Raw genomic sequence first — 25,593 nt, forward strand, 5'->3', positions numbered from 1 at the left:
AGGGAGCTTTTAATATTCACAAAAAAAAAACAGTATCCTAACGTAAACGTAATGTAAGCTAAAATCTGTTTGAACGTGTTGTTTATCGTTGTCTGAAAAAAAAAGAACCAGGGGTAACATGCGTTACATGTACTTACTATAGTAATAACAGTAAATTATGTATAATTAAGTAACTTACCCTAAATCAAACCCTATGGTAAGTGCATGTTGTTAATTAATATTACTCAGTACTTAATTGTATTATTACACTGTAACAGGCACACCTTAAAATAACAATTTTCATGTACGTTAGCTGTATTGAAACTAGTGCGCACCTGTTACCTTACCTGCAAGTTCGGCTATTATGGTGACTTTTGAAGAAAACAATTCAAAATAAATACATTCAAGAACACTATGAGAAAATGTTTCAGAAAACAATTCACACATTATTATTTATGAAACACCAGAGACTAAATGTTTCAGCTGCGTAGTTCACTTGATGCCCTAGCAAATGACGATGCAAATGTAACGTAAATAACAGCGACTCATTAAAAGCTGTGAATCGTTTATCTTGCTGTCAAGTTTGGCTCTTAGCTGACTGAACAAAATCCGCGCACACATCAGATTCCCTCTAAATGACTGATCATGCAGTACAGTGATCGATATTCCCTCAATCTATTGTATTATCAGACACAACACCTTACTCACCAGGTTAACTTTAATTCAGTCCTCTGCAAAACCAACAACTTCCGTTATACTAAACCGTTAACGTATACTTAACCGCGACAAGAGAGAATATCCCCGTTATAATAACCCAATGCGGTGAGGTATTGTAGATCGATCTGCTGTTGAAATCCAGTACGACAGAGGCAGAGTGATGGCACTGCAGCGCTGCTCAAGGCAAATGATGATTTTCTGCTATGCGTTTTCCTTCTGATTTCAGCATGATCCGGAAAATTATACAAAAAAAATCCACTCCAAGATGAATAATTGACTTCTTAGGTGGATTTTACGACGCTGTCGGTCCTTGCTTAATGTGCCGGTAGTATTTAAAATGGCAAAGCCGATGCTATAATCCGCGCTACCGCCTAGCTATAACCGTCGCTTTATTTAATACTAGGTCACTGAGCGACATTATTACCGTAGGAGCTTCCAGTCCTAGACATCGATGGGCAGCGCTGCAGCCAATGAGCGACCAAAACATCATCCTGACGGCTGGACTGGACAAATCATCTTTGTTCCTCTTCTGATAACCCCGCCTTCTCGTTCTTGCTGCAGGAGGGCGGGGTTTCCACCCGCATTGTGCCTTCTGTTTAACCAGTGACCGTTGCGTGCGACAGTATACAAGTAGATACGCCACATAATTTAATATTACATTAGCCAATCAGACTACGTAAATGTTAAGTGACGCAATTGGGAACACTGTCTATGTTGGGAACCAATGAGAAACAACTCTAGCTGAAGAGACGGAACAACGTCGTTCGGGTCAATAATCCAGCCCCTCCCCCGCAACCATCTGTCACTCAAGGGAGGTTTATTGTAATGTCATGACGCACTAGTCGGTCCACAAGTGTACGAGGTCGATATGACGAACCTGCAAATTTGTTTAAACTCATAATACATGCCGACTTGAAGCTATTATAAGGGTATTCCAGTCAAACAGAAGGCTGATGGGGAAGAAAGGGATCTGACCTATTTCAATTGTTGCCATAATTATCTGCCCCTAATTAATACCATTCTCTAGAGGAGCTGCTGTAATTCCTGTAAGGATATATTTTATATATACATATGCCTTACTGTAAAACCCCTTTTAACTGCTAGAAATGCTTAAAGTTATTAATCTCAATTATTTCTATGCAAACTATTGAGTGCTCACTAAAATGTGTACCATTGAAGTTAAATCAATGTGGACTTAAAAAAAAAAAAAAAGTTGTTAATTAGGAAATATTGCAGCTCACACCACAGGGAGGTATTTAGCCACAAAAGATGCCATTACACAAACAAGTGATTGTATGTATTAGAATAAAGTATAAACAATGCATTTGTGTAGCTTACATGTTTTCAATTGAAAATAAATTGCATTAAAGTCCCCAGTAAAGGTCATATAAACGATTGATAAATTATGCTTCCAACTCTAGTATAAGCTCCTTTAAAATTATACAGTATATGCATCCCCTTACATATCTTTGAACACCACTGCATACCTGAATGCTAAACTACTCCAGACATTTGCAATGTTGTCAGATGATAAATCATTTGAGTCTCTACTAATAATATGCTAATAAGATGGATTAAATTGAAAAAATTGAGGATATGAGGACCTGATAAGTGTATGCATATGTAGCAGGTGCACTGTAAATCATGATTGTTTTATAAATGCCTGAGACTCAACAATGATAGCTTTTGCATAGAAAAAATGTTTAATAAAATGTAGTGTGATAAACAGCAAAGCAAACATAGTAGAACATATCAAACACTATAAAAGTTTTTTCTTCTTTTCACCCCTTTCTGTCTTTTCTCTATCAGTTTTTCAGAGGGGATAGTCACGCCAGAGACTGAAACAGAGGAGGGGAAAGTGAGTGTTAGCGATAAAGCCTTTGGTTTGTGTGGTTTCTGCATGTGTAAAAGGAAGAGAGAATGTGTGAGTAATACCTCTGTGTGTACTCTGGGTCAGTGTACTCTTTTAGAACAATGTCTTTAATCTCGTGCGGGGGATTCAGCCCATGCAGTGCTGCCCTCTCCCATCTCTGCAGTCGACTGATCCCTAACACACACACACACACACACACACACGCACATACACATAGGGTCACACACACTTTATTTTACAGTACATGCATTTTCAATGTACTTACAGTCTATTTACCCAAGAAAGTACTAAGTAAGATGCCCCCCGTAAGATGATGCATCAGCTAATGTGTTAAAATAAATATACACATTTGATATTTATATATATATTTTTAAAGTGTCATTAATGTAAAATACTAAATCAACTATTCTATTTAACATTTTATTTTGACAATTAGTTTTAAATTCAAATTATTGAATAACGGATGACAGACAAAGCAGAATCCCAGTAAAAGAGATTCATCTGAAAGGCAAAATTATCCTATGACTTATATACAGGCATATGAATATTTACATATTTAATTGCCCATATTTTAATTGAAGATATGTCATAATAGAAACACTGTGAAATCAGATTGAATGATTTCACTCAATTAACCTAGGTTTAAATGAAGGCAAAGATGTCTGAAATGTCTAATTCGTGGAAATATTAAATGACCCCATTAATAACAATAAGTATTACATTTAAAAATAATAACACTAGTTACAGCATGCCACCCTGGGCCTTCTGTGCCAATTCTGGGGGGTTCATCTTACCCCAAGGGTCTCATTTTATCTTTTTACTTTAAAATAAAAATTATATATTTTACTCCACAAATCCAAAAACATTGATGTGTTCAAAAAATCCTTCATTAACAAATACACACATTATTCAACACAATATAATGTCATAGATCACTATTTTCTAGAAAAAATAATAATAATAATAATTAACCTCACTTTATCTCACAAATGTTTATATTAAGTGTATATTACATTATATTAAAAATAGTATACCCATTTAGCAAAAGAGCTGAGATGAGATTTTGTGCTATCTATGCCCAGGAGAAAAAATTAAGGCAGGGGGTCATCTTGCCCTACACAAGCAGTAGTTTTTGCTATGTTCACTTGAAACGGGCCCACAAAAGAAGTGGCCTCCGTCCGCTTGCACTCAAAAAAGAGCCCCGTCCTGGCAATCACGGAAAGGAACAGGGCAAAAATGCCACCAAAATAGTCTCTTGATTTCATACAAAGTTAATGTTAGGTGACTTTCATTTTAGCCTTAGAACATTGTCTGTCTTTGCAGTATTTTTCCAACAAGAATAGTTCCAAACAAAAATCCACAGAGCCATTGCGTGTCTCCGAGCAACACAGTGATGTTTTCGTTATGTTGAATACTAAATGAATTTCGTTACACGTTATTAACAAATCGTTTGAATGATGGGGGGCCTCCAACTGTTTCTTTGAAACAGGCCTCCGAATTGCAAAGGCCGTCTCTGCCTATAGGTTCAGGACTAGTACTACCTAGTTTTATTTTTTAAGTAAACACACTTTAAAATGTGAACAAGATACAGACAAAGCTTGCAACAAAAGAATTCAAGACCTTAAAGTGATAAAGCCGACAGTTTTCAGGGTTCTATATTAGTGGGCTTCAGAAGCTACATGAAAAATACAGAAATAAACAGCATAATAATGTAACAGATATTGGTTAATTAAACTGATGATACCTGTGCATGGTCCGAAACTCCAGTCCAGATCAAACTTCTTCAGTTCTTGTAGATCTTTTTCTCTTTCACTCGGTTGTGGGGGCTCAGGCTCTGATCAGTAATATCAGTAATCTGTTATAAATGCTGTTAGACTACTGGTGCATTTACATGCTCCTTTAAATAATTTGCATAATTTAGGAATACAATGACATTGCAGATCTCTTCTTTTATGTAAATAATAATATGCACATACACACAATGAAACAAACTGTCCTACCTGCTTTTGGCGGGGAAGGAGACTTGTTCCTCTTGCCCCCTCTCTTTGCCTTCTTTACAACCTTAAAGGTGTCGGTGATGAGGCCACGCTTAGGTGTCATATCTAAAATGAAAGATAGTTGGTAACATTTTACACAGTAAGGTCCCATTATTAAACGTTGAGAAACGTTTGTTATGTATTAATTTGTATTAACGTTAGTTAATGAAAAATCAACTGTTGGTAACACTTTATTTTAAAGTGTCCTTGTTACATGTTACATGTTTATAAGTAATAATTATAAATTACATGCAACTCACCCTAAACCAAACCCTAATCCTACTACCCTATAGTGAATACATAGTTACTTCAAATTACTCAGTACTTAAATGTATAATTACACTGTAACAGTGACACATTATAATAAAGTGTAACCCAACTTTTCATTTCACGTTCATGTTAGATCATCTTTGATTTAATAATGTAATGAAGTGTTTCCAACAGGAGGTGGTGAGTCAATGATTCTTCATTTTTGGGAACACAGTGCTTATTGAGCAAGATGATTGATTGGCAGGATTAAATTATTTATTTCAACAAGCTAATTCGATAAGTAGTCTATGTGTTAAAGGCATAATGTTGTTTTGTGAACAACACGGGGTTTATACATTTTGTTAATAACACAATATCGCAGCACCACGCAGATCTTTGGACAGATGCTCTAGCCCATTCGACCAAGAAACGCATGTATGTTTAAACAAAGTATAACAATCTATTTTTGTGTAGCATTCCAATTTTCGATTAAAAAAATCCATTAAAGGTGATGTTTATTAATCGATCGATGGAACAACAACAACAATGCAATCTCGAGTATAAAGCTTCTGCAAAAGTGCATGTGCATCCCCTTATATTTTAAATTTACGGCATACCTGAATGCTGCTAGAACGTTGTCAGATGATAAAATATTTGCGAATGTTGACAGTTGTCTCCGTCAAATCCTTTTAACTTTCGCTTTGTGGTTCGATCGTTTACAAAACAGACTGACATTCAATAGGGAGGGCGGGGCCACGCACAGAGCGTGATGGCGTCATGATGATGAACGCGTAGCTCTGCGCTCCGCACATCTACGCACACAGGACTCGAGTCGGCCTTGATCCTCTCGCCGAATTACAGTAATTCTGATTCAAATATATCACGTTTCATTTTCTGTGCAATAAATGCAATAAAATGGTTTGAAATAAACTATTACTGCTTGAAATTTACTGTAAATTTAAAATAAGTCGTTCGTAACAAAACAGAAAAAAACACTAGCCGCTATTGTATGGCCGAGTATGGTTGCGTTGCTAGCTCTATTTATTTGTTTACAGTTAGAAAACAATGTATAGTGTGCACCTGCAAAATATTTAATTTCGCAAAGTTTTATTTTACAGATCAAAGCTAACTGTTTACATCCAAATCAACCTGCAAGAAAAAGTTAAAAGAGCTTTCCTTCAAAGAGATTCAAAGAGCTTTCCTTCATTGGCGAATTCATAATGCCACAGGCAGTGAAAAACAAAGAAGCTATATGAATACGGTATGATGTGTGTATTTATGATTTTACCCCTGCTGTCGCAGCTTTTGAACGTCACAGGTCCACTCTGTCTAAGCTGGAGTGGCTGACATGAGTGACACTCTGGAATTCAATGAAATTTATCAGGAGGTCAAGGGCACCTGGGTGAGTAGAGGCTCCAGCAGTTTGGTGTCTAATCTGAGATGTTATTCTAGAAAACACTGAACAAAAACGACTGACTTACCTCTCTCTGTAGAATGATGGCCGTCTGCGCTTCAGTAAGCAGACAGTGGTGTTTAAAAACAGTAAAACTGGGAAGGTGGACAGCATCGGGGTCTCTGAGCTCACTCAGGCCCAGTGGAGGAGAGTCTGTCTGGGTCACGGCATCAAACTGTGCACCACCACTGGTCACATCTACAAATATGATGGCTTCAAAGACACTGTGAGTCAGGGATACAAAATTCAATCAATCAAAATACCTCCCACGCTCCACCCCTTCATTCAATGCCTTAAATTTTCATCCATCTCTTTATGTACAGGACCTTGACAAGATCTCTGAGTACTTCAAAGCCAACTACAAAGTGGAGCTGATGGAGAAAGATATGTGTGTGAAGGGCTGGAATTGGGGAACTGCTAAATTTAATGGTCAGTGCACTCCTGATGCAACGCTATTTCTGAGATATGTACAGTTGCATCTTGTATAGTGACCTTACTTAATTCAACACTCTTAAAAATAAAAGTTCCAAATAGGGGATTTTGCAGCAATGCCTTTGAAAAAAAATTTAGGTTCCCAAAAGAACCTTTCAGTGAACAGTTTTTAAAAGAACCATGTTTTTCTTAAAAAAGTGGGAAAAACATTTTTATAATCTAAAGAACTATAAAGAACCTTTTGTGCAATGAAAACGTTCCATGGATGTAAAATGTTCTTCATAACCATAGATGCCAATAAAGAACCTTTATTTTTAAGAATGAAGTTTCTATGGTCTATAATAGAAAGATAGATTAGTGGTATATATCATAAAGGCAGATATTTGTCATTGTTTAATCACAAAGATAAGTTTTTCTTTGTGACTAATTGCCGGAAGCAGGACTTTCATTAGTTTACTTTGTTTGTTTAACAGTTATGTCTAATAGATTATTAGAACTGTTAAACAAGGAAAGTAAATGGTAAACAAAAAGTATTACAGTGTTATTAATGTATTATTAGCTAAATAGAAAGGCAAATACTATGATACTTTCTCATACACCAACTTTAAATCCTTGATTTCAAAATATGCTGTGCAATATTCATTTAGCCGCTGTCATATTCACTGTGTACATTTGTCATTAGTGCTACCTGGTCTTTATTTGAGAAAATATGATTCCCAGTGCATACAGACTTACCAGATGACTGAGTGCACTGTTGGTTACAGTGTTTACTTCCTTTTTATTTTTTAATAATTTCTTTATAATATATATATATATATATATATATATATAATAGGATTATAGAATCATGCACTAGCTAAGTATAAATCTTTTTATTTTACAGGTTATTATTTTTTCATATTGATTAATTAATTTATTAATAAATATTATTTAAAATAAATATAAATCTCATTACAGCAGTTTTTTTTACATGTGTTATTATTTGCAATCTTTAAATAAATATCTGTGATATCATATATAAAAAAAAAAACGATATCAGTCGACTGCTATAAATAATGAAAAAACTGTTAATATCTAAACCAATTGCATGTTCCAGCATTGCATTTTTAATACGCTTAGCTTGAAAATGTCTTTTCACTGCCATTTCAAGGTATTAAACTCTTTGCCCCTCTGTGGCTTTTCAGGGCCGTTGCTTTCTTTTGAGGTGAATGACAGTCCTGCATTTGAGATTCCACTCTCCAGTGTATCCCAGTGTGCAACGGGAAAGAATGAGGTCACTGTGGAGTTTCATCAGAATGATGACACAGAGGTATCCCTCATGGAGGTGCGCTTCTACGTCCCCCCCAGCACAGGAGACGAAGGTTCAGACCCTGTGGAGGTAAGTGTGTGTGTGTGTGTGTGTGTGTGTGTGTGTGTGTGTGTGTGTGTGTGTGTGTGTGTGTGGTGTGGTGTGTGTGTGTGTGTGTGTGTGTGTGTGTGTGTGTGTGTGTGTGTGTGTGTGTGTGTGTGTGTATGTGTGTGTGTGTGTGTGTGTGTGTGTATGTGTGTGTGTGTGTGTGTGTGTGTGTGTGTGTGTGTGTGTGTGTGTATGTGTGTGTGTCCACCCCTACCTAACACTGACCAGCAGATGGCGTAGTTTACCAAGCAACAATCATAACATGCCCCTAAACAAAGGGTTTCAATCTTTTAGATGCCATGACGGACCCCCAAATATGATCATCCTCATGCAAGGTACCCCAATCCTAAAATTTAAAAGACAGCTATACATTTTTGTGTATAAAAACCCAAATTATACTGTAACAAATCAATACTATAAATATGTGTAAAATATTATTTGGGAAAAATGTAGTTTTCTTTTATGTTTAAAATGGTTTTAAAAAATCTACTCACTATAGTACTATTCAATTTAATTCACATTTATTTGTTTAGCGCTTTTCACAATGCGTATCGTTTCAAAGCAGCTTTACAGAAAAATGCATATTTGTAACATTACAATTTAGAGTGATCTGTTTTCAGACTTGACTGTGTCAAAGTATTGTCCATATGTCAAAAATATACAGTTCTAAGATAATATAAATCAACCAGTTAGCTAATATTATGTAATAATTTAGGCAGAAATAATGATCTCATTTAAGCAAATATTACAAGTTGTGATTATAATGATTACAATATAGAGAAAATTCATACTATTGTTAGATGAATAATTATACTTTATAAATAATGTATTGTTAGATGTGTTATTTATAATTTAGAATGTATTTATTATTTAAATATTTATTTGAAAAATTGTATTATTTGTTTAGTTTCATCTTTTTTTTTTATTATTATGCATTTATTTTTATATTTTACATGGGTTTTTCTCTCTCTTCATTCCCCTGGGGTCCCCCAGATCCCAGTTTAAAAACTCTTACCCTAAAGTACAACATTTACATCCTTAAAGCCAACTTAAACTGAAATGCAAATTGAGGTCACAGTACTCTTCTCTGCTGTTTTAGGCATTTGCTCAGAACGTTTTGTCCAAAGCAGATGTCATCCAGGCCACAGGAGATGCTGTGTGTATCTTCAGAGAGTTGCAGTGCCTCACACCTAGGGGCAGGTACATACACCTACACACCAAGATATTTACCTCACAATTTTTCAGGTTTCCCTTTAAAATAAAAATAAAAAAGTGTGAAGTAGCAGAACATGATGTTTTTTTCTCTCTCTCTAGGTACGATATCCGTATTTATCCGACATTCCTCCATCTGCATGGTAAGACGTTTGACTACAAGATCCCGTACACCACAGTGCTCCGCCTTTTCCTGTTGCCTCATAAAGACCAGCGGCAGATGTTTTTTGTGGTAAGTGGGGCATCATAGTCTGTAAAAGTGTCTCTGATCCATCTTTAGGGCTAGTATTAGAGGGCTTTAATCTGTGTGTCTGATTGTCTGATATAAGACCTGCAACCTCTCTTCTCTTTTAGATCAGTCTGGACCCGCCCATTAAACAGGGTCAAACCCGCTACCATTTTCTCATTCTTCTGTTCTCCAAGGAAGAGGACATCAGCCTCACTCTCAACATGAACGAGTGAGTGAGAGCGAGAGAGACAGAGAATGAGTAAGACTGGTGAAGGATGTGATGGGTGTCAGAAATAAACTGTTTACATTTTCTGCCGAGACTAAAAGGAGATACGAAAGAGAAATTAATTTTGTGTGTGCAGTTATGTTTAGCTATATTCTGTGAAGTGTTATGTCAAAAAATAACTTCCTGAGCAGCTGTTTCACTTCAACAAGGTCAATGATACTATTTAATTTAGCAGATGCTTTATCCTTGGCAAATTACAATACACTTAGTACAGGGACTTAAACCTTGGAGCAACATGGAGTTAAAGGAATTGTTCACTTGAACAACTGAATTGAATTCTGCTGTCATTTCCTGATTCATTCACTATGTGTTGCCATCCAGCAGTATTATTTCTCTCTGTTTCCCTGTTCTGCAGGGAAGAGGTGGAGAGACGTTTTGAAGGGAAACTTAATAAAAACATGTCTGGCTCTCTCTATGAGATGGTAAGCAGAGTCATGAAGGCCCTGGTCAACAGGAAGATCACAGTGCCGGGAAATTTCCAAGGGTAAAACACATACAAAACATAAATAATATACCAAAATTGACTACAGTAAATGACTGTAAAATAAAAGAATATTATATTTTAAAAACATAACATATATTTTAAAAACATATTAATAAAATGAACATTATTTTATAAATAAATGTATGAATTAAATTTACGTTGACAGTTTTATCTAACAAAACAATATATAGCTTCTTTTACACATTGTTAATATTATATCTTTAAGGTCCTCCTTCCTTAATGCCTGAAACATTGCCATTGAATCAAATCTTTCTGATTTATTTCTTATTTTTAACAGTAATTTGATCAAAATAATTTTTAATTTCAATTTTCTGATTTCTATTTTAATATATTTGAATGTATTCCCGTGATGCAAAGAAGAATTTTTAGCAGCCATTACGCCAATGTTCAGTGTCACATGATCCTTCAGAAATCATTCTAACATGCTGATGAATAAATATATTTTTTTAACTATTTAAATAGAAATAGTAACTTTATAAATGTCTTTACTGTCACTTTTGGTCAATTTAATGCATATTTGCTGCAAAAAGTATGAATTTCTTTTTTTTTTAAATCTTACTGACCCCAACGTTTTGAACATTACTGTATGTAGTACAAAATAATACCAGTAAATTTTATGAAGTCTGATCACTTCCAGTATCATTATGTCTCCCTCTCTTCTCTGTAGTCACTCAGGAGCTCAGTGTATAACATGTTCATATAAGGCCACTTCAGGGCTGTTGTATCCTTTGGAAAGAGGTTTTATCTATGTGCACAAGCCCCCGGTGCACCTGCGCTTTGAAGAGATCGCCTGCGTGAACTTCGCCCGTGGAACCACCACCACTCGCTCCTTCGATTTTGAGATTGAGACCAAGCAGGGCAATCAGTACACCTTCAGCAGCATCGAGAGGTACCCATAAGCCTAATGTTATTCTTGTCCACTTGTCGGGAACATAGCTTTGTGGGAACTAGACCATACCAGTAATGAAAAGACCAGTGTCCAATATCCTCTTTAAGGCACTTCCTGCCATTATGTCCTTGAGCACTTAACCCCCATCTGCCATAGAAAGTCTATGCTGCCTCTTTGTGGTGATTCTTTCTGCTTTGTCTTATACTGGAGTAAAAGAGCCTCTCTCTTTTAGTGACCTGACCCCTTCTACATTAGATGTTAAGGGGAACAAAGCTACTTTAGGCACATTACAGTATTTCCAGTTGGGTCCATATTATGACTGAATCAATACACCAACACATCAGATTAATGTGGCAGAAGCAACAGTTTCTTGAAAACAGTTCATCCTCGTGTCGTTCAAAACCTGTTTGGCTTTCTGTTTTTGTCCATGCAATGAAAGTCCAAAACACTTTCAAATTTTCAAATGATCTTCTTCCATGTTCCACAGAAGAGAGTCATACAGGTTTGGACTGACATGAGAGTGAGTAAATGATGACAGAAATGTCATTCTTTGAGTGAACTATCCCTTTAACACATTCTTCAACCATTCTGGTACGTTCTTTTTGTAAAAACGATACACACAAAAAACGTACTGCGCTTCAAATCTAAAACACATCACAATGAGCTAATATAGAAAAACAAATCTCACTAAACAAGCTTTCCCTATTTAACATACTAAAGATACTTTTTCAATTGACAAATACTGCACCAGCCTGTTTACACCAATGACAATAACTAAGTGTAACTATAAAGTTGTAATTTTCACTCTAATTTTATATGAATAGGGAAGTCCACACCACGGATATAATGATAATGACACAGAGGAATGATTATTTCCAGCTGATGAATGTTAAAAACATCGACAGCCAATCAGAATCCACCCAACTTTAAAGAGCTTGAGCATTTAAAGGTGCAGTAAGCAATTTCTGAGAAACACTGCTGATATTTGAAATTGACACCCAAACAAACACACCCCCTACCCTCATCGCTCCACCCCCAAAATAACAAACACGCTATGCAATACATACACTGACTAACAGCTGACGCATCAGATTGTCCCGTTACTATAGCTGATATTACAAAAACAGCATATCTTTGAAACATATCAAAACCAATGTTACTCGCATATCGAGCAGGAAAAATGCGACCTCTGTGTCCGTTTTCAGGCCTTCACGTTCTCTAACGTAACTCCAGCGCTGGAAAGCTTTTCCATTATTAACTTGGGTGCCTAATCGTAACCTTTCTTCAATTATATTCCTCTGCCTTTTTCCATTTTGCAATATATCAGCCATCTCTTTCTCTACAGTCTTTCTACAAATGTCCTGCTTGCTCACTCTCTCTCCTCCCCCGTCATGAGCGTATACACCCCCTACTTCTGATTGGCTACAAGAGTATTGTGGTGCTCAGTCTGATCGGTCTGATCCACTTCTTTCTCCTATTTACACAGCCAGGACTATGTACAAACACAATTTTTAGTTTCTCAGAAATTGCTTACTCCACCTATAAAGCAGCAGACGACATAACTGCAGTGCTCTTAGAAAAAACAATGTTATCGTCGTATTGTTGTGGACGCTAATATAGTTATTGTTGTAGTTATCGTTCTTGGTGTGAACGGGCCTTAACTCACTAAAAGAGCCTTCATCCTCTCTTTGTTTTTATATGTTCAATCTATCTCTACCTTCTTCTTCAGGGAAGAATATGGGAAACTCTTTGACTTCGTCAATGCTAAGAAGTTAAGCATCAAGAACAGAGGCTTTAAAGAGGTACACCTACAGTCCTTTTTCTGTCCTATCAAGCACCATTTTCATCTGCATAGACATGTCCATATAGACCCCTCACACAGTGGACGGACACTTATTCTACTCTTTGTGTTTGTGCTGTATGTCTGTATTGTGTTCATGTAGAAAAAGGTTGGTATTGTCCTGCGGTTTGGTGTCGGTGCTCCAATAACTTGCTTGCATGGTGTTTGTTTGCGTGTCACAATCACAACCCGAGTGTCGAAAGCATTCTCTCTTATCTTTGAAGGCTTAAAGCAGATGTCAGATGGCCAGGCTCACTGGTTTATGATTTGACCAGGTGAACGCTGTGTTAAGATCACTCAGACGTCATTATAAGACTGCAACAGTATTTCATCTGAAATCTGTATTTAATGTTGTGGTCGCTTTACAAAAAAAACATGTGTTCTAAACAATTCTGTGTGCTATGAACACAGCGTTGCTCAAGGGCGTGCTTTTGAATGAGTTAACACTGATTGCTTATATGAAAGTACCGTACTGTGTGTGTGAGAGAGAGGCCGGTGAGGATGGGAACATGAATGGGTTTGAAATCTATGCTTGGAAAGGGTTTCCTGTGTCCGCTTTGTTACAAATACTAACCTTGCAATGACATGATGTTGATATTGCATTGATATCATTTTGATTTGTATTCTATCAGGGTATGAAAGGTAATGACAACATGTACAGCGACTCGGACGACGACCAGCATGATGCGTACCTGGAGCGCATGAAAGAAGAGGGCAAGATCCGTGAGGAGGCCAATGACAGTGACGACTCAGAGGGCGAGAGTGGTGAGTGGCAGCTCTCTGAGCCAATCATTCTTATTTTATTAATGACTGTTTACTTGTTTTCTATAAGCTTGATGACTTATGCTAGTTAGGCTAAAATTGTTTTTTTTGCTGTGATATCGAAATTGGTGTAGAAAATTGTGAAATGTCAGTAGTATCTAAAATGTTGGTATCAAAACAACCTTATTTCCAGGAAAAATAACTATATTGCGATATATATTGTTCTCATGAAATAAAATTACTTGCATTGAGATAAGAATTTGTTTATATTAGCCACACCTACCTGCAACTGTATTTGGGTGTCATAAATTACAACTGGCTTGGCTGAACAGAATATGTGTTGTGTGAGATAAATTAACATTTGAATTGACTTTTTCTCCCCCCAGATGAATCTTTTAATCCTGGAGAAGAAGATGATGATATTGCAGAGGAGTAAGAGGCTTTGCATTGATCTGTTTGCGACCGCTTCAATTAGTGGTGCTTGCTAAGGAAAACATCACTATTACTATTGCTCATACTTGAACAAACTCGTAACTATAAGTATTAACAACAAATTAGTAAAAAAGCACCTATAAAAGTACCTTACTATCAATGACATTTGATACTCAAAACCACACATAACACCCTAGTGTTAAGGGGGCAAACACACTTACACTTTCTTCATAAAATGAAAAAATCTGATACCTAATAAAAAGTCATATTTGTGTGTGTTAGGTACGACAGTAAGGCCTCTGCCAGTGAAAGCAGCGCTGATGGCGGGGACAGTGATGAAGACCGAAAGAAGAAACCAGCCAAGAAAGCTAAATTTGTAAAAGAAAGAAAACCACGCAAGAAAGAGGTGACAAAAGAGAGAAGAGTGAATGATAAAATTTGTTGGTGATCGTTAGGGTTTCTACAAGTAAGTACAAGCAGTACAAGTACTTACACATTCAGTTCTACTTTGTGTGTTCTTGTGTGTAGAAAAAAGCAAAGGATATTAACGCCCCCAAGAGGCCAATGAGTGCCTACATGCTCTGGTTGAACTCTAGCAGAGACCGCATTAAATCAGAGAACCCAGGCATCTCTGTCACAGAGATCTCGAAAAAAGCTGGGGAAATGTGGAAACAAATCAGCAAAGACAAGAAAGAGGTGACTCTAGTCTCTACCACATTCACTTGGACCTTTCACAATGTTAAAAGGATAGTTCTCCCCAAAATTAAAATTAGCCCATGATTTACTCACCCTCAAGTCATCCTAGGTGTATATGACATTCTTCTTTTAGCAAATACAATCGGAGTTACCGTATATTAAAAAATGTCCTGGCTCTTCCAAGATTTTTAATGGCAGTGAATGGCTGTTTCTGTTTTGAAGTCCATAAAAGTGCATCTATCCATCATAAAAGTGCTCCACACGGCTCCGGGGGGTTATGTGATGTGTTTGTTTAAGAAAAATATTCATATTTAAAACTTTATAAAGTAAAATAACTAGCATCCGGCCAAACAAACATACGGATTCGACTTAAGTCTAAGCACAACTTATGCGGGTAATGCAATGTACTGCTGATATTTACGCTACGCCATGACGCACTACACTACTCCCGACGTAACAAGTTGCACATTAGGCGCAAGTAGACTGGTTATGGCCGGAAGTTAGAATTTTACTTTGTAACGTGTTAAATATTAATATTTTTCTTACACAAACGCTTCAGAAGGCCTTTATTAACCCCCCGGATCCGTGTGGAGCACTGTTATGATGGATAGATGCACTTTTATGGACTTCAAAACAGAAACGGCCATTCACTGCCATTATAAAGCTTGGAAGAGCCAGGACATTTTTTAATATAACTCTGATTGTATTCGTCTGAAAGAAGAATGTCATATACACCTAGGATGACTTGAGGGTGAGTAAATCATGGGCTAATTTTCATTTTTGGGTGAGCTATCCCTTTAATGCCTTTGTTTTCTCCGTCTAACTGTCTTGGTATACTTTAAACTTGAACTGATACCTGTGTCTTGTTCATTCCAACAGGAGTGGGAAGGAAAAGCAGAGGAAGCAAAGAAAGACTATGAGCGAGCGATGAGAGAGTACAAGGAGAGTGGTGGAGGATCCTCAAGCAGCTCAAAAAAGTACTCAAAATATTCAAATAGCCTTGTCCTACGGCTTACTAATTGAGCCAAAAATTTAAATTCTGTAATTTACTAACTCGCAATCACCATTGTTCCAAACTATGATGTCAGCATTAATAATTGGCTATGTCCCACTCTTTTACCACATTTTATTCCTGAAGGGAGAGGAAAAAGAAAGGAGGGAAGAATGAAGAAAAGAAGAAAAAGAAGTCAGGTGGTGGGAAGGAGAAAGAGAAGGAGCGAGCAACAGGCAACGACAGCTTTAAGAGTCGAGAGTTCATATCCAGTGAAGAGAGCTCATCAGAGTCAGAAAGAGGGAAGGGACGGAAGCGCAAGGTAACACTAACACACACTTAACAAAATTGTCTATGCAATGGAAACAGTTTCACTCAACAACATAGTTACAGCAACAGCGTAACATAGTACATAGTTTAGAAGGTAGGTAACTTTATAGTTCAGAAATGTACGTTTTTAAAACTACATCATATTATGTACATCACATCCTGAGAAGTAGGGTTGTCAAACAACATCTAAGTATTGCCCAAATGTCTATATAGATATATATATATAATTTTTGTTTTGTTTCAACAGACCTCAAAAACTAAAAACTAAAAAAAGTCCTACAAACAGCAAATAACAAAGTATCAAGCCATAAAAAAAATGTTCAGTCACGTTTCATATGTTACTATGAGCTGTTGAATAAAAAATAAAGCATAAAGCAAATTCTGTCCAATTTTTTGGAACAAAACGAATGATTTATTTCAAGATTTACCTCTAGAAGAATAAAAAAATAGAGCAGTATGACTTTTAATAGTAAAACTTTACAATGAGGTTCCATTAGTTAGCATTAGTTAATGTACAGTAGAAGGTACCTAACATTAACTAACAATGAGCTGTTATAGTATTTATTCATCTTTGTTAACTTTAGTTAATAAAAATGCAACTGTTTATTGTTAGTTCATGTAAGCTCAGGTACCTTAAATAATATAAACAGATAATACTTTGGATTTTAATAATTAGTCTTAATATGAAACACATGTGTCTCTCTGTGTCCAATTGTACAATTTGTTTTGATTTATCTGTGACACTGATTTTTTGTTGTTGTCATTTGTTTTTGATGACCGCTTTGATGCTCTCTTCTCTGATATGATCAATTCTAAATTTGGTCCCATCCATATTCTGATTTATGCGTCCAGAATTCCTGACACTTTTTTGAATTTATAATTTTATAGATTTTATTGTCCTTTCTTGAAGGACAATAAAAAGGACAATAAATCATACGCCCGTTGGTGTATGAATGAGTGAGTGAATGGGTGAACGTGAGGCAAAATTGTAAAGCGCTTTGGTGGCCATTGGGTCTGTGAAAGCGCTATATAAATGCAGTCCATTTACCATTTTTTACCTTTTTTTTTTAGATTTGATCTTATACCAGTGGGTATTAGGGGGAAAATGTATTCACTGTATTCATTGTCTCCCTGTCATTCTCTGTTCCTACTTCTTTTTATACAGGGGTCTGATGATGAAGAGGAAGCGGTCAGCACACCGCCAAGCTCTGAGGAGTCCGGCTCAGACTGAAAGACACTAATGAAAGACATAAACAGGGGAAGAGGAAAAAACCCTTTCTTATACTTCTTTCATCATTTCAGTGTACATGACCTGATGAAATCCTGATAGTACATGCATTCAAAAACACTTGTGTATTTAGGGGCCAAGCACTGAAAGTGCGTAGGCACCTCTTGAAATCGTTGGCGTTCTTCTTCTTCTTCTTCTTCTTCCGTTTCTTCTTCTTCTTCCGTATGGAAGTCTATGGCAGCCCATAAAACCGCTTGCGGGAAAGTTATGAAATTTGGCACACTGATAGAGGACAGTCTGAACAGTTACCGTAGCAAATTTGGAGTCTCTAACTCAATCCCTCTAGCGCAGGGGTCGGCAACCCAAAATGTTGAAAGAGCCATACTGGACCCCCCAAAAAAATAAAAAATCTGTCTGGAGCCACAAAAAATTAAAAGCTTTATATAAGCCTTATAATGAAGGCAACACATGCTGTAAGTGTTATATTAGCTTTATCAAAATGATAAGTAGGCTACAAATTAGAGCTTAGATCGGGCCCAAAAAATCAAGCCCGGCCCGACACATAAACCGTAATTATGAGCCCGAGCCCGATTTTAACCCGACCATTTTTTAATGCGTGGGTCGTTATAACTGACGTTCTCAACTTTCTTTCTCCCGCCCGCAACATTTATGTTTTGTCCAGCTCCCGCCCGCAAATAGACTTTTTTCTGTACCTCCAAATACTTTCAAGTTAGCCTACGTGTCGCCACCATACATCCTCCTGATAAATTATTTGTTATTAAAGCATTAAAACACAAACCACTGTTAATTTAACATAAAAGCAAGCAGTTTACTGCGTGCATGGTTTGCCATAACTGAATGCGCGCTAAGTGCGCTCTCTTAATAATTCCTAAAAAGCTGACAGTTCATCGCGATCTCACACATCTCTGTTATTATCAATGAAGCTGACTGCACAATCAATCTTTCATAATATCCACACTTTGTTCGTTATAATTAGATGATTTGCCAGCATACAGAATTCAGCACTGAACAAAAACGTCAGTTTTGAGCGGTGAGGGGAGTCTATCTTAAATGCTTCTGATTGGCCATTGCGTTCAAGAAATCAACACATATGTCTGTGATTGGCTATATCGCTCAACGCTGCAAACACGTTATGAATAGAAATTCTGGCCTGTAAATCGTTTCTATTTTGTTTTAGTAGAGTGAGTGCATTAGCGCACGCGCCCGCGCTCGCACTCGGCCATCAAATCTAGTCCCGCGCCGCACTCTATTGCGTTGGGAGTGCTCAGCTATCTTTCTCTTTTTCCCCTTGGGATCCATTGCTCATGAGTCATGACACACCCGCCGGTTTGTTTGTTTGTTTGTTTGTCAGCCACCGGTCTGGCATCACGCCGATCTGACAGACACGTGTGTCACAGTCTGTGACGTAAATTCTTCGTTGACAGAAATGTTGAAATTAAATATTTATTATACACATTTTTACAACGTTGAAAAACTTTAAGAATATTTGTCATGTTTTTCCTCCTACAGAAATTATATTAAAACAAAAAATATTTTTTCCATTTTCAAATTTATGAAAAAGCTCAAGGGAGCCACTAGGGCGGCGCTTAAGAGCCGCATGCGGCTCTAGAGCTGCGGGTTGCCGACCTATGCGAGCGCCACCAACTGTCCAAAGTTTCACTCATGTTTATACTAATAACTTTTGAACCGTAAGGGCTAGTAGCAAAATATATTTATGCCGAAAACATAGATACCAATTTTGCCATAGTCAGCCAAACTTCCTGGCCGCCATCTTTATTTTCTTTTAAAACCTTCTTTTTCGAACTTCTCCTAGACCGTTTGTCTGATTTTCACCAAAATCTCCAGACTGTGCCGACAAAATGTTATGGATTTCATCTCAATAGACGAAACCGTTTTCGTATACCGCAGCAGCAAAGTTGAGGCATGATGCCAAAATGACTATTCAGGCTTTATCTCTGCAATGCCTTGACATATTGACACCAAACTTTGTATGTGTCATTGTCACCTCACTCTGACCACACCACATCAATTTCGTAATTGAGCCACCGATTGGTCGAAAGTCCGATTGGTCAAAACTGCTAAATCATATTATTAGTGACTGTTTATATGATTATTCAGCAATTTTGTCTAAAATCGTCTTAAATTGTATTTAATTGCTCCTTGCTGCAGTTGGTCTGACACTCCCGGCCATGTTGGCATGTCTTTTCATCTTCTTTGCGCTTGGCCCCCGATAATTGCTGCTTGCAGCTATATTTAACTTTGGTATTGTTGACTTCAGTGGAATAGCTCACCTAAAAATGAAAATTCTGTCATTAACTGACCCTTATGTCATTTTAAACCTGTATGATCTTTTTTTTTCCTGAATGAAGTCTGGAGCTTTGAAAGATGCAAAGACGCCATAAAAGTATTATAAAAGTAGCCCATACCACCAGAACTTGCAGAGCTATACAATAGTTTTGTGTGAGGAACAGCAAAAATGTTGTTCACTGAATTCACCCTAGCTTTGGCTCATTCAGGAGAGAAGTAGTAATGTCTTATTTATTAACAAATCATTCTTTTGAGCTATTTTCAATAAATCGGTTGATCCAGGTCATAAATAGGTTTTTATGAATCGGAATTGGCATTTCATACATGTTTGGAACAACACAAGGGTAAACTATTCCTTTAAATTAGAGTGTATTCATTTTATCTTGTCCTGTACTTGTTCTGATCACTATGTTTATCTGTTTGTACAGATATATTTTACAGTGCTGCTTTCCAAACAGAATAGAAACTGCATATTTGACACATCTATTGAGCTTGCTCTATATGTATTTGCATTGAATGCCAGTTATGAAACACAAAAAATACCTTAAATGTAAAATATTTTTTTTACATTTGTATTCACCTTGAAACATATTTGATTTTGATCCGAGCTCAACATTTATTTTATACAGTATTTTGAAATGTTTAGCGCACACATTACTAATTGTGCACGTTTGTTGAAGCATTAAATAATCTACATTTTAAAAATATTTTATTGTTAAGAAATTTTTCTAATAATTATCTAAGTAATAATATTCATTTATGACATTTATGAAACCAACAACCATTATCTCATTCACGTGCTCATGCTCATCATCCTCTGAAATGTAAGCGGAAATATTGTGGTTTTTAAGATACTGTGTTTGTATAGCCAGTAAAAGGATTTAAGACTAGTAAAAGCCAAGCCAAACTGGCGGCTTGCGATGTAAAACGTTCTGGAAAGTGTATTGTCCTTTCACTTTCAGTTGTAAAGCTTAAAGGGATAGTTCACTTTGAAATTAATTTTTGATATGTTTTAGCTTACCTTATGGGCATCCAAGATGTAGGTGTCTTTGTTTCCGCAGTAGTTTCAATTTTGATATTTTTAGGTCAAACCGTTCTTGTCTGTCAGTCATATAATGCAGGTCTATGGTCACCACCTCAAAGAGCATGCACAGAGAAGTCCAATTTAAACATGATTTAATGACTCGTAAATGTTAGTACACATTGATGGCCTAAGACACGAAACGAGCAGTTTGTGTGAGAAAATGAACAGTATTTATATAGTTTTCACCTCTTGTAACGCACAGACCGAAGCGCCCGCGCCCTCAGATCACTTGGACGTGGCTGTGTTTACAAGAGGGAAAAACGATATAAATACTGTTCGTTTTCTCACACAAAGCGCTCGTTTCGTGTCTTAGGCCATCAATGTGTACTTACATTTACAAGTCATTAAAGGGATACTCCACTTTTTTTGGAAATAGGCTCATTTTACAACTCCCCCAGAGTTAAACTGTTGAGTTTTACCGTTTTTGAATCCATTCAGCCGATCTCCGGTTCTGGCGGTACCACTTTTAGCATAGCTTAGCATACATCATTGGAGTGGACAAGACCATTAGCATTTCTAAAAAAAAAATGACCAAAGAGTTTCAATATTTTTCCTATTTAAAACTTGACTCTTCTGTAGTTACATCGTGCACTAAGACCGACGGAAAATGTAAAGTTGCGATTTTCTAGGCTGATATGGCTAGGAACTATACTCTCATTCCTGCGTAATAATCAAGAAACTTCACTGCCGTACCATGAGAGCAGCAGGCATAATGATATGACGCAGCGACTGAAAATAGGCCACCTTCCGTCAACACAACGGAACTATTTTCAGGCGCTGCGTCATATCATTACGCCTGCTGCTTCTACTTCTTTCCCTTTCGAGGGAACTCGCGCTGCGACGATGACTCTTTGGGAACGCCTCCGCGTGATTGCATCTGAAGCACGTATGTCAACTAATCCAATGGCGAGAGGGAATGTCACGGGCAGGTGACGTCACGACCAGGAAAGGATAAATGAACATCCGGAATGACCGGCGTTAGCTTCTGTGCCTCAGCAAGCGCTCTATGTCAAACTGTGTGCCTTATTTATTGTTGTCTGTCCTGAGATTGTGCAGTCACTATATCACATACGGCGAACCAAACATTCAAGCAGTGTGCTTCTCCCTGCCTGCACTTCCTAACGGCAGGGGGTACACACAACTTGTGTGTTATGTGTTTTGGAGCTGATCATGCTCTGTCAGCCTTTGAGGGGGCGGACTGCGAGCATTGTGAGAGGCTGCCGCTTCGCACACTCCACTCCCGCCAGTCACTTTTTGCGGAAAATGTGCAGGTTCGCGTTCCTCATGGTTCTGGTCCCGCTGCTGCCGAGGCAGCACGGAAGCTGAAATCATGGGGTTCGCAAATGGATCTCTCGGAGGGGTTAGAGACAGGCAGCTATCTAGCAGGTAGAACTGACACCTCTTTCCCCAGTGTATGAGGAGCTGGTGGAGGTTTAACTCGTGCTGTGTCTAAGTTAAACATCATTTGGCCAGCTGAGAAACAGGGCGCTCGTCCTAAAGCAAAAGGGCCGAGCGTGGTCTGTCTTCCAAACGTTACACCTCCACCACTGGGCCTTCCATTCTTTCCTGATTTACATAGTGAGCTTACTAGATCATGGAAAAAACCATACTCGTCCTGTTTTTTCAGCCCCCAAGTTCACTTTTATTCAGATATAAGGGGGTTGAATGAGTATTTGTTATGGGGCGATGCCTAGGGCTGAACAGACGGTTGCCAGTTATCTGTCCCCTGGTTCACCATCGTCCCTAAAGGCCCCGGCATTACCCACTGAAGCAGGGGGTGGATTGGAATCCACTGCTGCTTCAATGTATATGTAATGAATGAGTGATTGTAATCAAGGTATTAATCAATATTTTTCCTTCTAAATATCACTGTTACCAGTGTGATTACTGAAATGTTCTTTCATTGTATTCTTTAATGTCTGTATTTGATATCTGAATGCAGTAACAGTGCTTGCACATTTAGCCTGGCTTCCAGAAATGAAATATGGACTTGTTTTGTGTTTGAGAAAGGTCTTCAACATGTTAAAACATATAGGGTTCATTGAAGCCAACAGTTTAATGTACCATTTCTTTCTTAATGCCTTACTTTCCAGTTAGACTAAAGTGTAGCTCTCCTTGAGAGAAAGAACGCATTATCTTGATGTTTTGCGAGGACTCTTCTGTTTATAGTTAGAGCCTGGCCAAATCCAACCTTGGAAAAGCTGTGTGTCGGTGTGTGTGTTAGTTTTCTTGGTTGCAGGTTAAGGAACCACTGGCATTATTGGAGATTGACTGAGTTGTTGTTCTGGACATGCTGGCGCACAGCAACCCAAATCTGTGACCTGGAAGGTCACGACGTGCCTAACTTCAGGGTCCGAGTGTCAGCTGCATAATCGATGGAGATATGCTTCCGTCTATCTATATATGTGGAAAATTACTAGTTTATCTATTTCTTAGCCAATGAGAATCATTCAACCTGTAACCAATGACGTAGCTTAGACCTTGGAAATGGTATAACTGCTGTGATCTTTGTAACTGTAAGGGGGGCGGCCTACGAACTCCTGTGTGAGTCTTGAAGCTAACTTCTGCTGATGAAACTGCAAACTATCTTCAGTAAATCTTTTCTTTAATTTATTATAATTATGACTCTGGGTCTTAATTCATCATATCTGGTTCTGGGTCTTTAACTGTTTACCCCTAACACCACTAAGCCATTAAAATCTACATCAACACTAGGCTGGGGCGTGTCTGCACACTATGTCAATACTGCAGGCTTACCAGGTTGATCTGCTGAGGGATCTGGACCACAGATCTGTCTCTCAGGGCTGCCAAAGAGATCGCTAGAGCAATTGGGCGGTCTATGGCAGCCCTGGTGGCCACAGAGGCATTTATGGCTCAATCTCTCCGAGATTAAAGATAAAGACCGAGCCTTCTTCCTTGATGCCCAGATGTCGCTCCCCTGGGCTCTTCGGCGGCGCTATCAACACGGTCGTCGAGAGGTTCCAGGAGGCCAAAAAGCAGGCGGAGGTATTCAAGCGCTACCTCCCTCGACGTTTCCAACCCTCTGCCGTTAAGCTCCTCATACAGGGCACAGCTGGGAGTGTCGCATCCTGTGGTCCTCCACAAAAATCATGGGGGCAGGGACGACACTCTCAGCCGAAGCCTTCTAAGCAGAAGCCAGATCTAAGGACCGTTCTTTTAGCAAAGAAGGCTTCAGCTCAAAAGAAATCCTGACACCACCAGCGTCAGACTTCTGAGGGCAGCCTGTTCTGCCAGGCTTCTGCCAAACATATTTCAATGGGTCCAGCAGATTGTAGAGGAAGGTTACAGAATCCAGTTTTGATCTTGTCCACCGCAATACAACGGTATGCTTCTCACGTTAGTGCATCCCGAGCAGGAACAAATGAAACAAGAAATTAAACCAAATTTTTGCAAAAGAAGCTATAGAACAGTGTGGTAGATTTTTCCCTAAACCTAACTACCGGTATGTACCTGGGTCTCGTCTCCAATCGACGTCCCCTGGGTCTCGTCTACAAATCGACGTCCCCTTAGTTCTGCCTTTTCCTAAGTCTAGCTGGGTCTCGTCTCCAATCGACGTCCCCTAACGTCCACGACGTTTAGTATATCTGGGTCTCCTAACTGACTTGCTTGCTTCCTGCTGCACAGCAGTAAGAAACAGACAGACTTCAGCAAATGTTCTCTAAATGCTTTAATCACGGCCGGGAGGGAGTTCTCGACATTTCCTCGGAGAATTTCCCCCAAGGAGAAGCATTAAGCATGGCTGGGGGTTCTCAGACAAGTTCCATTGAGGATCCCACCAGTAAACACGGATACAACAGTTTTTATAGAATAGGGTTATGGCAACAATGCCATGACACATTACATATTTCCCTACAATTTGATTGGTTTTCATATGCAAACCCTTCTGTTACCAGGTAGAACCAAACTCTGTTTTTGGTTTCAAAATTAGACATCTGTCTAGTTTCATTTCCCATATTTGTTATTTATACACTGAAAGTCAACAAACAAAGTCATGAGTTTTTGCCAAAGGGGACAAATACATTTAGCCGAAGAACAGAACGTCTTAGTACATTGTGTTAGAATTGTTAGCCTGTTAGGCCTAAAAGGGAAGTAAGGTTAGTTGTTAGAAACATGGTTCGTTTAATATACAGTTTACTATTTTATTAATTAAAAAATCCATCACAATAGGTCCCTTCACCCTACAGAGAATCGGGTTTCTAACAGTTCTAATTAATAATGTTAATTAGATAGGACTGTTAGACAGATCATAAACTAATGAACACAAAATTTAAGCACTGTGTGCTCAGGCTTTGGCGTTCTCAGCGCCGTCAAAATAAAGGTCCACCACGTCGTCAAAATAAAAGTCACAGCAACAAGCCCGGCTTACGTCACTTCAGAGTTCCTACTGGCCATGCGAATGCAACCAGGAAAATTTTCCCAGGGTAACCATTAGTTGTCGAGGAACCACTCTGGTGACCAGTTCCTAAAACTAAGTTCCCCTAATGCAAACTGGCGCATCAGATCCTCCTGTGGTCCCTAGGGAAAATGCTCTCCCTGAGAGCAGTATATATCCTGGGGTACCAAAACATTGGAGTAGACATCCTGTCGAGACAGGGGCTGAGACCAGGGGAATGGAGAATTCACTC

At 38.2% G+C, this 25,593-nt stretch overlaps 3 protein-coding genes across 3 annotated transcripts in view; 1 reads left to right on the forward strand and 2 right to left on the reverse strand.

The window, feature by feature from the left end:
• si:dkey-28b4.8 (sarcoplasmic/endoplasmic reticulum calcium ATPase 2) overlaps window positions 1-1,160 on the reverse strand; it is a 46,021-nt gene extending 44,861 nt beyond the window's left edge. Inside the window, exon 1 of the mRNA XM_056241293.1 lies at window positions 1,121-1,160. Within this exon, the coding sequence (XP_056097268.1) occupies window positions 1,121-1,145 (25 nt within the window). The 5' untranslated portion in view covers window positions 1,146-1,160. The remainder of the gene's footprint in view (window positions 1-1,120) is intronic.
• A 1,345-nt stretch (window positions 1,161-2,505) lies between these two features.
• Window positions 2,506-5,630, reverse strand: pold4 (DNA polymerase delta 4, accessory subunit). The gene is made up of 5 exons (XM_056241288.1): window positions 5,472-5,630; window positions 4,570-4,671; window positions 4,314-4,403; window positions 2,632-2,743; window positions 2,506-2,534 (listed from the first exon to the last, which is right to left on the reverse strand). The coding sequence occupies exons 2-5, from the start codon at window positions 4,667-4,669 to the stop codon at window positions 2,510-2,512; spliced, it is 327 nt and encodes a 108-aa protein (XP_056097263.1). The 5' UTR covers window positions 4,670-4,671; window positions 5,472-5,630; the 3' UTR covers window positions 2,506-2,509.
• Window positions 5,625-17,609, forward strand: ssrp1b (structure specific recognition protein 1b). Its single transcript, XM_056241287.1, has 18 exons — window positions 5,625-5,714; window positions 6,157-6,256; window positions 6,348-6,533; window positions 6,631-6,736; window positions 7,924-8,117; window positions 9,235-9,335; window positions 9,450-9,579; window positions 9,702-9,805; window positions 10,218-10,346; window positions 11,035-11,256; window positions 12,986-13,058; window positions 13,729-13,861; window positions 14,245-14,290; window positions 14,573-14,696; window positions 14,819-14,986; window positions 15,866-15,963; window positions 16,125-16,299; window positions 17,473-17,609. Exons 2-18 carry the CDS (start codon window positions 6,203-6,205, stop codon window positions 17,536-17,538), a joined length of 2,109 nt encoding a protein of 702 aa, XP_056097262.1. The 5' UTR covers window positions 5,625-5,714; window positions 6,157-6,202; the 3' UTR covers window positions 17,539-17,609.
• The last annotated feature ends 7,984 nt before the right edge of the window (window positions 17,610-25,593 follow it).

The sequence above is a fragment of the Rhinichthys klamathensis genome, unplaced genomic scaffold, assembly GCF_029890125.1.
Source record: "Rhinichthys klamathensis goyatoka isolate OS25496 unplaced genomic scaffold, OSU_Roscu_1.1 h1tg000636l_1, whole genome shotgun sequence".
Lineage (NCBI taxonomy): Eukaryota > Metazoa > Chordata > Actinopteri > Cypriniformes > Leuciscidae > Rhinichthys > Rhinichthys klamathensis.

Excerpts from the sequence above, each read along its gene's own strand:
- pold4 (XM_056241288.1), bottom strand. The coding sequence starts at position 4,669 with ATGACACCTAAGCGTGGCCTCATCACCGACACCTTTAAGGTTGTAAAG. Across the intron at positions 4,404-4,569 it reads TCCTTCCCCGCCAAAAGCAG|AGCCTGAGCCCCCACAACCG; the intron begins GTAGGACAGTTT and ends ATTACTGATCAG. Across the intron at positions 2,744-4,313 it reads GAGTTTCGGACCATGCACAG|GGATCAGTCGACTGCAGAGA; the intron begins GTATCATCAGTT and ends TGTGTGTGTTAG.
- ssrp1b (XM_056241287.1), top strand. The coding sequence starts at position 6,203 with ATGAGTGACACTCTGGAATTCAATGAAATTTATCAGGAGGTCAAGGGC. Across the intron at positions 6,534-6,630 it reads ATGATGGCTTCAAAGACACT|GACCTTGACAAGATCTCTGA; the intron begins GTGAGTCAGGGA and ends CTTTATGTACAG. Across the intron at positions 10,347-11,034 it reads GTGCCGGGAAATTTCCAAGG|TCACTCAGGAGCTCAGTGTA; the intron begins GTAAAACACATA and ends TCTTCTCTGTAG.